Genomic DNA, 17219 nt, shown 5'->3' on the forward strand with positions numbered 1-17219 from the left:
ACTTACAGTGATGACACCTTATTCACATAGTTGTACGTAAACATCTAGCAATAAAATCAAGAAACAGGAAGCAATAAGCAAATTGCATGTATTCACACTCATATGTGCCACCTTTTTGCTTCTACGCAGCCATACTCAATACATTTCAGCCACAATCTACAAAGCGACCTCTCCTATTTACATGGTAGAATAATTCCTACAGCTGTGACAAAAAGGAACTAAACTCTTTATATTTTATCTTCCCTGCTGTGTTGTGACTGGCAGTTTGAAGTTAAAACTGTCTTTGTTTTTGAAGTTAAAACTCTCTCCAGTATAGATAAAAAAGGCCACGTATAGAAATGCTACCATTTCGGCTCTACACCTAATTTTTTTATCTAGACTGTGGCCACAACTATAGGAACAGTCATGGAATGAAATGACCTACCACACCAACACCTATCCTTTTTTTCGAAAACGCAGGAGAGCTGTAATGAAAATAGAATAGGAACTAAAAATAGGAAACCAATTTCAAACTGTAATGAAATGATCCATAATGAAATGATCTTCCACACCAGCAATTTATTCAAACCAAAAAGAACTAAACCACTGTAATGTATGTGCGAAAACCAGATTTCTAGGGATTAGGGAGAGGAGAGTGTCTTAGACTGTAGTTATATGGAAGATGATCATAGGTGCGGCTGTAAGGCAAGTGAAGAACAAACTTTAGAACAAAAATAATAGAAGAACAACCACAAGCCAATAATTAACGAACCCACACCACAGTTCCAAACAGAACAACCAATTTTACAGAAAAACCAAGATTGAGAGCTCTCTCTTTATCTCTCAAGCACAACTATGAAGGAAATGAAACATTGTAGTACCAGAACAAAGTTTACCTTGAGTGTAATTCCAGGGCCAAACCAGACGTCACCAGAAACCTTCAAGCTATCAAGCTCGGCTGTGCTGCGAATGGACTTGAATCACACAAGGAAATTGGCAACCTGTATTAGGGAAAATTTCATCGGTGCTTGTTGTGATCTGACACCAGTTGATAGGAGTGACAGTTTTTACTAATCAATGGTTTCATTAGGAATATTGAGGCTATTTCTCTTTTCTTCCTAAGAAATAAACAAAAACAACTATACAATTATACTTGCAGAGGGAAACACATCAGGCATTTATTTTATTCATAATGGGAAGTAACATGTACAAGGTTTAGGACGAACCGCAACAACTGATGCAGCTAGACAAGGGCGTTCTCGTGGATCCTTGTTGTATATATGGGGGCAAAGTACCAAATCAAAGGACACAAGAAACACAATCGTTGTAAGATGGTTGAACTGGGTCTCAGGCAGTATGAGAACTTGATTATGTTAGTGTCATTTGAAACTGTTTTCAGAAACCATATATCTACAACACTTGTTATGTAGAACAGTTAGACCATGGCCACTCCTCCACCCAATCCTCCGCATGTACTTCATCTTCTTGTGCAGTGCAGGGATGTTCAGTTTTAGATCTGTACGTGTTCAACCACGGTAAGGCTACAATGGTAAAAACAAATGTATATCTAAAGGATTCAACCACATTTCTGAATTAACAAAAGATTTTAAAAAGAAAAATAATCTACCTGATAGGTTTTGTAAAGATTATTGTAGCTCCCAGTAACTCATCACTGCTTCCAATGCATGAACACGTACATGCTAGAGTTATTCCTTGAATAAGTAAAGGAGCAATACATAATGCATCTATAGTAAAAAAAAGGTAATGTATTTTTATGTATGGAATCCTAGATAAGGATAATTCTACTCCTAGTTTACTTGCTTCCAGGATATGTTTGAGTTCATCTATGGAAATGGTAATTCTACTCCTAGTCTCATCAAAGCAAAAACAATGGATAAAACAAAGAAGAGGAACATGGGGGCTGGCACACCATGAGACAGGGGAGTCAGTTTAGCTAAACATAAAAATGGAAAAGTGTGACCACAACTGATTGACCTTCCCTGAAGAAGAGGAACAACAGATTCAGACCATAAACTGAATGAGATTCAGCAGGCAAACCATGCATCAATCAAATTAGGTGTCTATGTTAGAGATAAACACTTGGAGAAACATGGACTGAATGAGCCCATAAAAATCAGATAATGTCTTGGAGAACCATGTAGCAAAATTTAGCCCCGAAAATAACCAAAAAACGAATTTCCTGGTTGATTTTGGGATAAAAAGATAGGTCTCTATTTTATCAATTACTCCATTCTAAAATTTGTTGGTTTAGTTTTGTTCTAAATAAAAGTTCTTTAATTGCACCTATATGATGGTGATGATAGTTGGGTGGGTTTTGCAAAGAGAACACATCAAGCAGAGGGACACGCGAGGCCAATACCTATAATTGCGCCTAACATGGGCCTTCTCTTCTTGCACGTTGTTGTCCTCTCGCCGTTGGCCTTCTCTTTTTGACACCGGTCAATACCTATACTGATTTGACAAGTGAAAGAGGAAGCTCACCTAGCCCAAACTTCATGCATATTAGCAGCTCCACTATGCATATAGCTAGAGAGAGCCAACAGAAACGGATGTATGAGCCTCCAAACTTCATAAGACATCACTGACAGGGTATGTGAATCTAGGACAGAAACAATGGCAATGCGATTCAATGCAACTTTAACACTTGCATTCTCCACCATGATGTGGTCAAGCATGCCTGTAGAACAGATTATTTTTACCATTAGCCAGAGAAACTACACTCATTAACAAAAGAAAAATAATAAAATTATAGCAAGGCAGGAATATAGGCTACCACGTGTAGCTCTTGCAGGCTGTAGTTTGCTTAGCTCACGTGACAGTGTGGTCACCATAACGTCCATTTGTGCAGTGGCATCTGATTTGACGGATGTCCGAATGTTAGGAACAACTTAAACCCATATTTTTTTTAAAAGCAAAGCTGAAATTTTACTCATTAGCAACTTGGGATATTCCTAAGAATCTCATTTATTATGTGATATGCTCATTGCACAACTTTTTTAAAAAATAAATTAGCGGTTTGAAGCATCACAAACAAATTTGTGTAAAAACAATAGAACTGAAATTTCTATATTCAGTAAAATGGGCTATTTCTAGTAATCTCATTATTACACACATATGCTAGTATCAAAGTTTCTTACCAGTTGGATCATGTACTAAATAACACTCACACGAATAACACTCCAGTAGCATCTTGAATCCATGTCAACGGTTGCTGGTATCACAACTCCAAATGAGGTTTGGATATTTGAATATTTGAAACACACATCAAAACCAAACGCAAAAATGGATGTAGGGGGAAATGGAGAGCAGACTGCAGTACTATATAACTTTGGATTAACCTTCAAATGATATCTTCAAGGATATGGGTGTGTCAAGAAGGTATTGAAGCTGCTCTGTCCTGGTGGTAAGAAAAGAGGAAATCACTAACCACAAATCCACCAATTAAAGGTAGTGCGTTTCAAAATGAGTGAGCCTTTGTGGTATTCTCTGAGACATAAAATGATCGAACATGGAATTGTTGCTGGGACTTATGCAGCACTAACTATTTTGCAACATAGTGGATAGGAAGACCCATCCTGTTTGATGTGTTTGTTTCCAGAGGAACAAACAATCTGAAGAGTTAAAATGGTAAATGGCTACACAATTTATTGTACAAGAGAGAGAAATAAAATATTTAACAAAATGGTGAACCACCAACATGAGAGATGTCATAACTAATAATATCTGAAAGCATCAACAAGAAGTAACATATGCGTGTACATAAAAAGGAAGCAAAAAAAGAATGCAATACCTTCGATCTGGATTGATCTTTTTAGGACAACGGTTTTAGTTATTATAACTTTTATGACCGCATTTCCTGTCCACACCCTGTCTCTAGGAGGGCTCCAAGAACAATGCAATGTCTAGGTATTAAAGACACAGAGGCATTTGTTCCTACAATTCCATAAGGTCTAAGTGGGTAAGCAATACAACGGTCAGACCAACCTCAAATTGCATAATACCAAATTTTACAATATTGACATGTTTTGTTCATTTCTTTTTTATTGCTAAAATGATATACTATCATCCCCTTCTTTTTGAAACGCACTACCTTTAATTGTATATGCGTAAAATGGACTATTGCCCAAAAAATGTTATCAAAATTAATGCCAGTATCGGATCCATTGTCATCTTTCAAATCTCCAAACACATTGGAAATTTCTTCTCCAAATTCAAATGATGCCAAATACTGCATGGTTAACAACGCACGGACACCCTGCACGGGCACATACCTAGATCTTTTTTTGCATTGTCTTCAACTTAGCTGGAGTAAGCTAGAAAGATCCCTTTGTGCTCACTACAACCAAGCACCGTTCAGCTTAGCACAAAATAAGAACAGAAGCATAGAAAGGAAATAATTATAAAATCATTTGACTCACGAAGCTAGAAGGTGCTGAAGTACATGTTAGCCGGCGGCGGCACCCTACCTGCAGATCTACATGTTCGAAAACCAGGGCCTTGTTTTGGATGTCCAGAATGAACCCTTGACCTTGCAAATCTGCTTGATCCGTTTTTTAAATCAAATGGAGAAGATTAACCGTCGGCAACCCAGTTCAACAAACCAATCGCAAGTACATAATCGTGCAATCTAGTCGCCTAACCCACCCTGGTCACACCTTTGTTCGGGTCGTGCCCCGCAAAATGGAATCTGATGATAAACATGTAAAAGCGCAGCTCGATGGCATTCGCTGCATCACGCTGAGCCTGCTTCGAAATAGACCTGTCTCCTGATACACCCTGGTGCAGCTATCTAAGCAGCCCTAGTTCGTCTTCGCCTTGGGGACTTCTTGCCGCCCTGCCGCTTCGGGATGGAGTTCTTCATGCCCAGAAAGAAGAGCAGAGCTCCGATCAGCGCCAAATCTTGGGTGAACTTCGCAAAGAGGCCTGCAAATTCTGCCTTCTCCATATCGTAGTTGTAGAAGTCATGGATGATAGGAGTGATCAAAGCAAGGTACAGCAGTAGGAGATAAGCACCGAGAGAGCTGCTCAAAATAAAAAGGAGGCTTCCAAGACCCTTAAGACCAATTGTAGCAGCAATCACATGCTTCAACTCAATGTGTGGCACAGCTACTCCCAGATGAGCAGAGACATTTTTGATAAACACGTTGAATTTGGGTTGAATGGCCTTAGATGTTGGTCCACCATTAGCACCGAATTCATTCAACTCCTGGTAGGCGGAGAGGAGGAAAGCGGCGACGAAGAGCACCCTCCCGACGAAGGACACGGACCCCATTTCGGCAACGGTGGTGGCGGCGAGGCTACTACCAGGCGGGGGAGAGGTGCGGCAAGCGTCGCGGCGATGGGGACCTGGCCTGTGCCTATGGAGCTCTCTCGGATGGTGGGATCGAGACGGCCGGGGCTTGATCCATTTGGATCTGCTTTTTGTTGGATCTAAAAATAATGTTGAAGTCGATGGTTTACTACATGAACACCTCAATCGGAGGTGTGAGGTGTGGCCCAAGGGCCTGAGTATTACCGCCTCTTTGAGATCCGGCTCGTCGCGGATGGCAGTCGACCAATGACATGCTTACCTCGCTGCTTGCGCGATGACTCGAGGTCGAGGCTGAGCACGAAGACGAACATCTCGCTGACCAGAACTCCAGGACCAGAACTTCAGGAGCATGAGGAGCGTGAAGACGACAACCTGGGAGCTGGGCATCGCACCACCTCCTTCAGCATGAACCTCGCGGCTCCGATCTTCTCGGCCACTACTTACGAGCATCCTGGGCTTCCCCAGGACGGCGCCCACGGCGGAAAAGTCGGGGGAGGTCGTCGACGCCGCCACGGCCGCGGTTGCGACGGGGGCGGTGAGGCGCAAGCGCTCGGCGTGGGCATGGGGATGTGCGCAGAGCGAGAGGCGGAGGGAGGAGAACGTGGGACGGTGGTGGAGACGACGGAAGCAGTTGCCAGGGAGAAGATGTGAACGCAAAAATCGACAACAATGGGCCACACCAACTGTTGGGCCGCACAAACTGGGCTGCATAAACCGCGACGATGCTATGGGTTTTTTTATTAGTGCCATATCGGCCACGGAGAGCGTAGAAACATGGCTTATAAGCGTTAGTGTGTGTTGTCTGTTGCTCATACTAAAAGTGTTAGTGTGTTGTCTATTACTTAGATTTTTGGGCGGCGCGGGACTGTCTGTCGATGGCAGAACGGGTCGGTGGCAGAACAGTCAGAGGCAGACTACTATTGCTTACTTAATAAGTAGTAGAGATTTAGATTTAAGCGAGAGGCCGTTTGGATCCCTTCGTTTTGAACAAAATTGAAATTTACTTAATATATTTTGCACAATGTTAAGTATTTGTACAACAACTAGATAAATGCAAATGCAACAACTGGTAAGTAGTGTAAATCACGAATGATAAGAAATGACCCAAGATATATCCTCGAGGTTCGGTTACTTGCTGGTAAGCTATATTCTTATTATGACGATTCCAAGCTAGGTGCTTACACGCAAATTAGTATTATACATCAAAACCTATAACAAGAATGTCATAAGAACCACACTAAAGTTTTCGCTGAAAAATAAAAGAAGACTTCTAAGTGGAAAGATGATAGGGGAACATTTCATGTCTAACCATGAGTAGATCTTGATTAGATCACTCACTGGCTTCTACGACGGAGATGGAGGGCACTTTAGGCCTTGTTCGTTTGTGTCGGATTGCACCCGGAATCGTTCCACCTAATCAAAGTTTATATAAATTAGAGAATCAATCCGGTTAGGAATCGTTCCGACCCACCAATCCGGCAGAAACGAACAAGGCCTTAAGGTAGCTCCAACTTTGGTCGAAGGAATCCCTGCACGTCTTTGGGTTGACTTACATTTGTTTATAATGTACATATTACTTGTGCTATCGTTTTACGTTACTCGGATGTGATGGTTTGTGATCGCGGAAAATGTGTGAAAGTTTTCACCTACTTATAATAAACTACAAACCAAATTGTATCAACGTTTTAATGCGACGAGGCTTGCAATTTTTATTGACAGAGTCAACCACGCTCTCTACTAAAAGTGGTAATGGGCCACGATCTAAATATTTATTCATATTTTATTTGAGTCATTAATTAATTTTAGTTTCAAAGTTAATAGAAATATAGTTTGATCCTAATTCGATGTGATCCTTAGTTTTTATAGTGTAACGCTTAGAGTATATTACCACCTCTAATCCTTATGACCTTCTGACCTACATACCCCGCTAGGCCAGATTTAGCATTGTACCTTACTCAGATAAGAAAAACCAGTTAGTGATCCAACTTTCAGAGTGAGATTTTAAATTAACTTGGTCCATACTAATATTTCTTGAGAAATTTTTAGATACTACCCACCCCTATGGGCATGGAATCGGTCTTTTCAAATGACAAAATGGGCAGAGAATTTAGAAATCTTTAAGGCCTTGTTTGAATAAAGAGGGATTGAAGTGGATTAAAGTGTATTTTAGGGATTGAAAGGTAAATTAGTTCATATTACACTTCAATACGTTTTATACCACCTCAATCCACTCCAATCCAAGATTACTAAACAAGCCATAAACGTCATAGATAATGTCCGACTACACTTAAAAAAACTTTCCACAAAAAAAACACGTGTTGCATTTCATCATGGGTCCACTAAACATTGATGTATGTTGCATTTAATAATTTTGTCGTGAGATTTTTAGAACATAATTAGACATTAATTATTTTTTTTAAAAGATATATTTTTATTTTTTTCCTATAAATTTTCCTTCTGGATACTTAGAGATATATTTTGGTGACCTCTAAATGTTATCATTTCTATGAAAATTTTAGAACTTTAGATATAATTTTTATGGTTTAAAAACCATTTCAGGTGTTGCCACATATTTTTTATTTAACTCGAAAGGTTTAAGAGTCAATATTTTGGAGTCAGAAGAGAAAACCTTGACCTCCGCGACTGTTCATCAGGAGACAAAAATCAAAAGGAAAATGATATTCCAAAAAGGAAAATGTTCGAGCCCAAACAATTCCTAACGCATGAACATATACCGAGCATAGAGCCTAAAGCCTCTCTAGAAAAAAGTAAGGCCCAACTAATAGGTAAATACGCCTAAAGCCTCTCTAGAAAAAGTAAGGCCCAACATAAGTAAATACCGGATATTAATATTTCATACCCATACCCATTGACAAAAAATATCGAGTCATCCATATCCACGGATGGGTATGGATGTACTTCCGTACCTATATCTATATGGATTGGTCACTGATCAAGTCGTCCGTACAGATAAAGATTAAACATCTATCAAAATAATACATTATTAAACGTAGAGTATATATCTATTTAAATACTATTACAAATATATAGCATCATTCAATAACACTATGAATAATTGGATAAAGTAGCAACACTAGGATAATACCAAATAACACATTACATGGTCGAATAATTGTTAAGCCTTCTATAATATTATCGTTTAAAAGGTTGTTAAATAATCAAAATAGATAGATAACTATATTGGGTATTTTATACTTATGGGTTTATGGGTTAATGGAAATAGGTGATGATGGAACATTACTATCCGTTTATCAATTGAGTGAAAGTTTTTATCTAATAAAAGACGAATAGATAGAATATTTAGTTTATATATATATATATATTCTAATAATTATCGAGTTTTTTTTTCTAATATGAATATATATATTTAGTTTATATATATATATTTTAATACTTCTTAATCATCGGGTCGCGGGTATCATTGACATCTGTAACCAACAACACCTCTTAACCTCGCACAACAACGCTTGGACGCGCCGGTGAGGTGGACGAGAGGCGGAGTCGGCGGCGGCGGCGGCGGCGGCGGCGGCGGCGATGGCGGGCGGCGGCGGGGAGCGGGACGCGGACGAGGAGACGCGGAACCAGATGATGCAGAACCTATTCGGAGACCAGTCGGAGGACGAGGACGATGCGGACGACGACGGCCAGCAGCAACAGCTGCAGTCACCCCCGCACCACCACCACGAGATAGAGGACGACGGCGATGAAGACGGCGACGACGCCCGCAGCGACGCGCCTGCCCGCCACGGCGGATACCACTCGGTAAGCCTGCCCGTCTCCTTCCCCGCCGCGATTCCGATTCACCTCGGCAGCTTTGCTGTTCCCCGTCGAACCTGCCTGGGGCTGGGCAGGGCTTAGGTTTTCGGATTCGTTCGTGGGACTCGGGGATGCAGTGTTTTTTTTTTGGTACGGGGAGTTGTACAGTCGGTGCAGAATTGTTAGAATTATGCTGAGATTTGGAGACGCGCTTGATTTTGTTTTATTGTGTACATGCAGAGAGAGGTTGATGAATCCATGAATTTGTTTGCCTTATATTGACTCCAAGTCCAGTCCTCTGTTCTACTAAACCCAAACACTAGAAAAAAATGGAGTTTCAGGTTCACAAGGTCTAGACACGTGCTTCATTGCATTTACAGGAGTATAGCGCATGTTTTCTCTGTCATGTTTTGCTTTACAAGTTTCATTGCTACTCAGTTGGGTTTAGGAAAACTGTAGTTTAGTTGATTTCTGCAAGCGCACCAACCTGTGCTGTGAGTTACTAAACTGTAAATCTATTTACATTTTTGGGAAATTTTGAGCGATATCAATTGATCTTAACAACACCGGACCTATTCTGCTGAGAATTTGGGCCACCGTGCTCTTCTAGTGTCACTAAGGATTTCAAGCTTAATGCTCATGTAATTTCCCTTCTGCCAAAGCTGTTCATCCTTACATACTGTTCCAATCTTCCAATGCTTTGTACTTAATAAAGCCTCCTGAGGTAACACTGACCTATTTAATACATATTTATCTAGGAAGAAGTGGATGGAGAGGCAGAGAATGGAGGAGAAGGTGAAGGCGAAAGTGAGGGGCAAGTTGAAATGGAAGAGGAAAGTGAAGGCGAAGCTCATCGTGCTGACCTTGATCAAGGAGAAAGTGATGGGGACAAAGTCCATAGCTCCCCAGAAAGAGAACTCGATGACCAGAGGATGGAATCTGATGCAAAAGGACTGGATAGTGAAGATGAAGGCTACCAGCAGAGGACAGTATCAAGCAGAAGAAGGGGAGTTGTTGCCTCTGAATCAGAGGGATCTGAAGATAATTACTATGCTGATGGAGCTCAAGAAGATGAGGAACCTCGCCAAACAAGGAAACAAAGGTTAGCCGGTAAAACATAATGCTACATATCGAACTATGCATCAGTTCTCAACTCAATGGTTCACAAATGTTTAGTTATTTTTTGCAATTACTTTATCATCATACACAGTCTTTGCTTATTTTGATAATCCTTTAGTTGTCTGTAACAGTTATGCTTATTATTATGCAGCTCTCCGATGGAGGAAGAAAGAGATCATGAAGTAGTTCGTGATGTGTTTGGTGACAGTGATGAAGATGAACCAGCTCCATATCGTTCTCGCCATGAAATCGATGAAGAATCTCATGTAAGATTCACTCATGGTTTCCACCCTTTTCTTTTTGCTGATTTTAGGTAATAAATAGGAATATTTTGTTGCATAATCCATCTCGGTTTATTTGTTTCCTTCTTAGTTGATTGATGGCTGATCGGATAGTTTCCTTTCTTAGCTAATTGATAGCTGATTGATTAGTTTCCTTTCTTAGCTGATTGGTAGTTGGATAATTTCCTTTATGGCTATGAATCTTTGTAATTGTGTACATAAACAGATCAATAGGATACACCTATTGCAGTGGTGCCAAAAACTCAGTGTGAAGTTTCAGTGTTCGTGTTGAGTTTTGTGAACGTTTGATTGATCCAGGGACCATCTTCTTTTTCTTCGGCAAGGCACGTTGACGAGTTGAAGGCTACATAGTTGTCTTAAATATTATAAATGTGTAGTAGAATCCTTCATCAGGCTTACCCCTAGAGTTTTTTGTTTTTTTATTTTACTTCCTGCTTGAAATTGTTTCTAGATAACTGATCTGCTGCATGGTATGTTAGTTTTAACAGAACATAAGTGCAGGTTAGCATGCAGAGAATAAACTCAGCAAATTCACTGTGTTGTCTTCCTGTAACCTTCAGTATTTCACCTCATATATGGATCTGAGATATTTTAAGTGTTCATGAGAGCATTTCTTGTGACTTGTTATGTCTGAAATCAGAATGGAAGGTGTGATTTCTCTTCGTGTCTTGCATGAATTCTACATGAGTATTGATCCACACTCCAATCAGTTTTGAGAAATATTCATTTCCCGTACCTGTTATCTTTTTCTATAGCCTTTCCTTTTTCAAACTTCTCTTGTGCTTAATAAAAATTTCTTTTTCTTTTCTTTTGTAGAGATCTCCCATGGAGGATGAAGACCAGTATGAGAAGGACATGCAACCAGATGACACTGTGGCTGATGAAGATATGCGATATGAATCTGATGAGAATCGTGAACTGAAACCAAAAGAGAAACCAGTCGGTCCACCACTAGACCTGGTGGTTCCATTTAAGCAACCACCAGCTCGACCTGACAAAGTGAGCTATTGTCACATGATGATACATTTGATCCATCTTTGGCCACATACCATTGCTGTCCTTTCCTGACGAGACAATTTAATGTTGTACGCTATTGATGTTCATCATTTGATTGTTGCTCTGAATTCGACATTTTCATGTTTCGGGGTCTGGTAGTTTAATAGAATTTTTTAATGAATTTGGAGGCTACTGTGTATTGCCTTCTTTGTGTCCAAGAATTTAAAGTTTTTTAATAATTAATACTGTATTGTGTGTTATCTTGTTATATCTGCATTACTTTGTTCAATATCCCTTGGGATCTACGATTGTACCATCTGTTGCTTGTTACGTAGATGATGTTCTCTAGTTACATACACCTTGCTACCTGGCTAGTGTAATTGAATTGAAGAAGCATGGAACTTGATCATTTGGCCCAGCACTTCATTTATACTTGTCCAAAAGAGCATGTGTATGGTTGCTGTTCTCTTTATGTTAAATCTGATAATATAGCTATCATGCTGTATTTAGAACTTTTCATGCTTCACTATGAATTTTATCATCCACAATTGAAGGTTTGTGCTTCTGTAGCTACTCTCATATTGATTGATCATTAACTGTTTTCTATTTTGTAGATGAATGTGATCAAGGTATCAAATATTATGGGGATTGACCCTAAACCCTTTGATCCAAAAACATATGTAGAAGAAGATGTTTTTGTTACAGATGAATCTGGGACTAAGAAAAGGATACGGCTAGAGGACAACATTGTGCGGTGGAGAACCATTAGGAATGCAGATGGCACTACATCTGTAAGTGGAATGCTGTCCATGTATTGGTTAGTCTTGGAACTCAATAACATGCTGCTGATACTTGGACTGACTCTTCTCTGTGTTTTGATTTTTGCAATTATTTTGTTTTAAACTGTATTTTCCTTTTATTTATTTCTTTGTGCTACATGTGTCCAAAGAAAGCATAGGTCACTTTGGCTGCCTGTTAATACTGTTAGCATAAGACAACCATCAAATTTGAAAGTTGCATTTAACCTTGTGCAGGTTGTGTAGGTGGTTACATGCTTTTGATAAATAAATTTCTTTGTTGATGCTTTCTGAGATTTCATTTCTTTTACTCTGGTTACTAAGCTTTGGGCACTTATTTATTGCAGTGTGAAAGCAATGCACGCTTTGTAAAATGGAAGGATGGAAGTATGCAGCTTCTGATTGGCAATGAGGTTCTTGATATATCTGTACATGAGGCGCATCATGACCAATCCCATCTGTTTTTGAGGCATGGGAAGGTTAGTCTTCTTTACAGTATTTCTAGTACCACCTCCTGTTTCAATCACCAACGATTAGTTTTGCTGGCACTATTAATTTCAAATTTTGACGCAGGGAATTCTACAATCACAAGGAAGGCTATTGCACAAAATGCAATTTATGCCATCCTCCTTGTTTTCGAAGTCACATCGCTTATTAACTGCCCTGGTTGATTCTCAGAATAAGAAAACTGTTAAGATGCAAAAATGGTTTGAGACTAAGGATCCTGAGAAAGCGAAAATGGAAAAAGAAAGGGTTAGTAAATCACTAGTACTTCATTCACTGGATGTTATGTAACCACGATGTGCATGTCTTGCGTTTGTCCATTATAGCTGCTTGAACTAAGATCCCTAGTTCAGGTGTGCATTACTTCTGTTGTGATTCACTTTTCTTGTCCATTTGTTTCTCCTGTTGGTAGTCCTATTCATAGTTCCTTGCATGTGGTATTTTCTTGAAAAGATTGGAACTATCTCGATGTATACACCTATTGATTTTTTCAATTACAAAATCATTTTCTGAAGTTCGTCTTGTATAATTTTCTAAATCAGTTTAGGTCTCATTAGCTTAAGCAATACGAGGGATCTAAAAGTAATATTAGTTGTCACTATGTTGCTAGTGTTATTACGATTTAGGGTGCACATTCATATTAGCAACCCCGAAGAAAAAAAGTTACAGCATGCAAAATCGTTGATTGTGTTATGGCGTGGCTGGGTGTCTAGGGCTGGTAGCGGTGGCGGCACGCTCAAGCTGTGCAGGGCGTAGCCACTTGTAGAGGCGGGGCGAGGGTTTTCCCCTCGGCTCCCTATGTTGCTGGTAGAGAAGAGGAATAGGAGATATATGAATTACTACTCGATTCCATTACATGCGCCATGCGGCTTATATAGTCCTTGATCTAAAAAACTTTCCTAAAAACTCTCCTAAAAAACTCTCCTTATCTTATTTGCTAACAATTCTATCCTTATCTATTTGCTAAAAACTCTCAAAGAACTCTATTTGGCTGATCACATCTTGATCTGGCCGATTACATCTTGACCGCGCCCCCTATTTTGGCGCTGGTCTGGCCGGCGTCGTGCAAACGTCTGGCCCCACATGGCAGATTGAGACATAAAAAGTTATATGTTGACCATTGAAATAATAGCACTCAAGTCACGTTTCTTGCTGATCAATTTCATTTTTGTTAAAAACTGATTTCATATGCATCTGGACAGATTTTGTTCTTTCTACTGATATGAAAAGTATGCAGATTCAGGGCCAAAATATTCGAGCCCATTCAATCCTTCAACGCAAAAGGGAAAAAGTGAACCGCAAGTACACACAACCTGCTCGGCCAAGGCGACAGCTTTCTCCAGGATTTTTGGAAGACGCTCTAGATGAGGTTGGTTCTTCTTGTTGAGCTGTTTTTTTTACAATTAAATTCTCATGTTATTATTAGCTATTGGTGTAAATGTGCCATTCTTGTTAGGTTCATCTACCCGTCAAGTCTAATACCCACTAAAAAGGGAAGGGCAGGAAAATGAAAATAATAATTAAAAGTTGTTGTCAGTGAACATTTGTGGTTCAGTCTTGCCTTGTTGGTGTGTTTAAATTCTGCCAACCCCCCTTGCAGCCCTAAAAAGGGAAGGGCAGGAATGCCTGTGTGTTTGATGGTGTCTCCCTTGCAGCAGCTTGGTCCTGCTCCATATTCAGCAAGATGCTCAGTTGTGGGGCATGGCTGGGGCAGTAGGCATTAGAAGTCTGTGGCCTTAACCCTCTGGTGGTTCTAGTTTTTTTTCCATGGATTCTTATTTGTATTCTTGTGTCTGGCTGGCGTAAGGTGGCGATCCTTTGTTTCATGTCTGGCCTTCTTAGGCCTTCCTTTTTTTCCTTCTTAATATAATGATGTGCAGTTCTCATGCGCTTTCGAGAAAAAAAATTCTGGCAACCCACTGAATAGGAAAGGGAGGCCTGGTGAGAGCTGTCTTACATAATCACCAGGTCTTGGATTCGAAGCGGCCTCTCCACATATACGGGAGAAGGCTTGCTCGGTTTATCTATTCCTTAGACCCCACTCATGTGGTAGCCTCCGGCACCAGGTCTGTCCCCTTTTTTTTAAAAAAAAACTGGCGATATAGCAATAGAAAATGTGCGTCTAATAACTTCTTTTCCCTTTTCCTTTTTTTTCAGAAACTAAACCTTTTTTTTGATCTACCACATGCACATGCCACACTCATAGGTTTCATTTACCACAAAATCAGTTTAAAATGGTTTAACTTACTGCAGTGCAGCTATGTCTTAAATGATGATTTCTATCTATATTTTGGCAGTTTATTCCTGTACGAGGTTACTTCATGGTTTGCTAGTTTACTTAACTCTTGAGTTTATTCCTTGATTTAGAAAATTAATTTTAGCAGACAATTTTAGGTCATTAAGCATTGTGCTGGTTTTTAACTTGTCCCAATAAATTTGTTATTGGATTTGACATGACCAAACAGGATTGGTCTTTCCAGCTCAAACAGACTGCCTAGTTTTGGGACATTAATGGTCCTATATATTAGAGAATTGACTTAAGTTGCTCCTATATATTTTGGCAGGATGAGGAGCCAGACTATGGTTCTCGGCGAATGCCAGGTCGTAGACGTTTCGAGGATGAATTGGAGGCTGAAGCACTAGCTGAGAGGCGTATCATCAACGCGAAGAAGGCAAGAGAGTTGTGCTCATGATTTTCAGTCTTACTTTAACCAAACTTCTAGTATTTACGTTTATCTATTTGCGCTGCACATTCAGTCAAATATGAGCAGAAATGTTCCCCGCAAACCACCGTACCCTCCTGCTCGTCTGCCGAGACGTCAAGCTGATGAATACTCGGAGAGTGAGAGGGAGGAGTCAGAATATGAAACTGACGGCGAGGATATTGAACATTCACCGCCTCGTGGAAGGGAAGATGAGCTGGATGAGGAGGAAGAATACGAGGAAGAAGTTGAGGAAGAAGCGCCTCTCTCAGATGAAGAAATGGAGGTGAAATATCTTTTGGCCTCAAACACATGTTTCTTTCCCTGCGTGCTTAGATTCACCTTCTTCTTAAGCTAACATGTCTAAGGGGTGTTTGGTTTCTAGGAACTAATGTTTAGTCCCTACATTTTATTCCATTTTAGGGGGTGTTTGGTTTCTAGGGACTAATGTTTAGTCCCTACATTTTATTCTATTTTAGTACTTAAAATGCTAAATATGGAAACTAAGACTCTATTTTAGTTTCCGTATTTGACAATATAAGAACTAAAATGGAATAAAATGAATGGACTAAAGATTAGTCCCTAGAAACCAAACACCACCTTAGTTCCAAAATTGCCAAATATAGAAACTAAAACTTTATTTTAGTTTCTATATTTAGCAATTTATATACTAAAAAGGAATAAAATGAAGGGACTAAACATTAGTCCCTAGAAACCAAACACCCCCTAAGAATGGAATGCTTTGCACCAGATAAGAAGGCTCTCGATTGTAGGACTATATATATTTTTAATTAGGAGATCAGTTTAGAGGGCATTTCTGTATTTTTTGCATAATCAAAGTGGAACTTAAGATGCAGGCTCCCAAAAGGAAGAGAGAATCAGGGGGTGGTGGTGGGCACATGCGCGAGGAGCTGGCGTCCGAGGACGACGAATCCCCACCAAGGAAGCAACCGACTGTTCAGCATCGTAGAAAGGCTGTCGTGTTTGATGACAGCGACGAGGACTAGTGTGTGTATGACCTGACCTTTACAGTTTATTTTTTCCATTTCTTGTCGAGAATGATTTATCTGAAAAGAAGATGTTGGTAACTGTTATTTTCCGGCGGGCCGGTTTATTATGAGATGGTGAAGCAAAAAAAAAATATGTTGGGCAATATGCTATCATGTCACCGGGGTGATTCCTAAATTATGTGAAAATTTTGAACTATGCGAAATTTCTTTGAATTCGTGTGCTCACAACGGAGGTTGGTGATGGGCAATATGCTACCATGACAATAAATCTCCACAGCCTCCACCTAATTTGTAAATCTCAAGCTCTTATTTATCAGCCGGCTGGATGAAATGCTCGTGACTCGCCGGTTCGTTTAATTTAGGGTCAACTCAGATCAGTTCGTTTGAAATTTTGGTTTCTTAACGAACCAACTCGTGAGTTAAACGAGCTACCATATTTCAGCAAAACGAAACTATATGTATATCATTTACATAATAATTTATGAACATGTTATAAACATATTATATGTGTGGTGTATATGGCCTATGAGCTAAACTAATAATTGATGAACTATATCTATGTTAAATTGGTCTATACGAATATAACTCTGTTAAATTGATGAACATGTGTGAATTGTGACTTCATGAGTGATGAGTTGTGTTAATTTTGTGTTATGTCGATGTGGTTTATAAAACTATGAGTATAATTACTATTTTCTATT

At 39.7% G+C, this 17219-nt stretch overlaps 2 protein-coding genes across 3 annotated transcripts; one reads left to right on the forward strand and one right to left on the reverse strand.

The window, feature by feature from the left end:
• Nucleotides 1–4558: 4558 nt before the first annotated feature.
• LOC103631884 (uncharacterized) lies at nt 4559–5280 on the reverse strand. The gene has a single exon (XM_008653720.2). The coding sequence runs from the start codon at nt 5270–5272 to the stop codon at nt 4790–4792; it is 483 nt and encodes a 160-aa protein (XP_008651942.2). The 5' UTR covers nt 5273–5280; the 3' UTR covers nt 4559–4789.
• Nucleotides 5281–8714: 3434 nt separating this feature from the next.
• LOC103631885 (protein LEO1 homolog) lies at nt 8715–16716 on the forward strand. 2 transcript variants are annotated; one of them, XM_008653721.3, is made up of 11 exons: nt 8715–9094; nt 9847–10190; nt 10359–10473; nt 11326–11508; nt 12120–12296; nt 12650–12781; nt 12876–13055; nt 14044–14175; nt 15371–15478; nt 15564–15794; nt 16360–16716. In XM_008653721.3, the coding sequence occupies exons 1-11, from the start codon at nt 8867–8869 to the stop codon at nt 16513–16515; spliced, it is 1986 nt and encodes a 661-aa protein (XP_008651943.1). In that variant the 5' UTR covers nt 8715–8866; the 3' UTR covers nt 16516–16716. The 2 variants fall into 2 exon arrangements, with proteins under 2 accessions (XP_008651943.1, XP_008651944.1); XM_008653722.3 differs by having other exon boundaries at nt 8739–9094; nt 16366–16714.
• Nucleotides 16717–17219: the final 503 nt, after the last annotated feature.

Source organism: Zea mays, chromosome 7 (genome assembly GCF_902167145.1).
Source record: "Zea mays cultivar B73 chromosome 7, Zm-B73-REFERENCE-NAM-5.0, whole genome shotgun sequence".
Classification (NCBI taxonomy): domain Eukaryota; kingdom Viridiplantae; phylum Streptophyta; class Magnoliopsida; order Poales; family Poaceae; genus Zea; species Zea mays.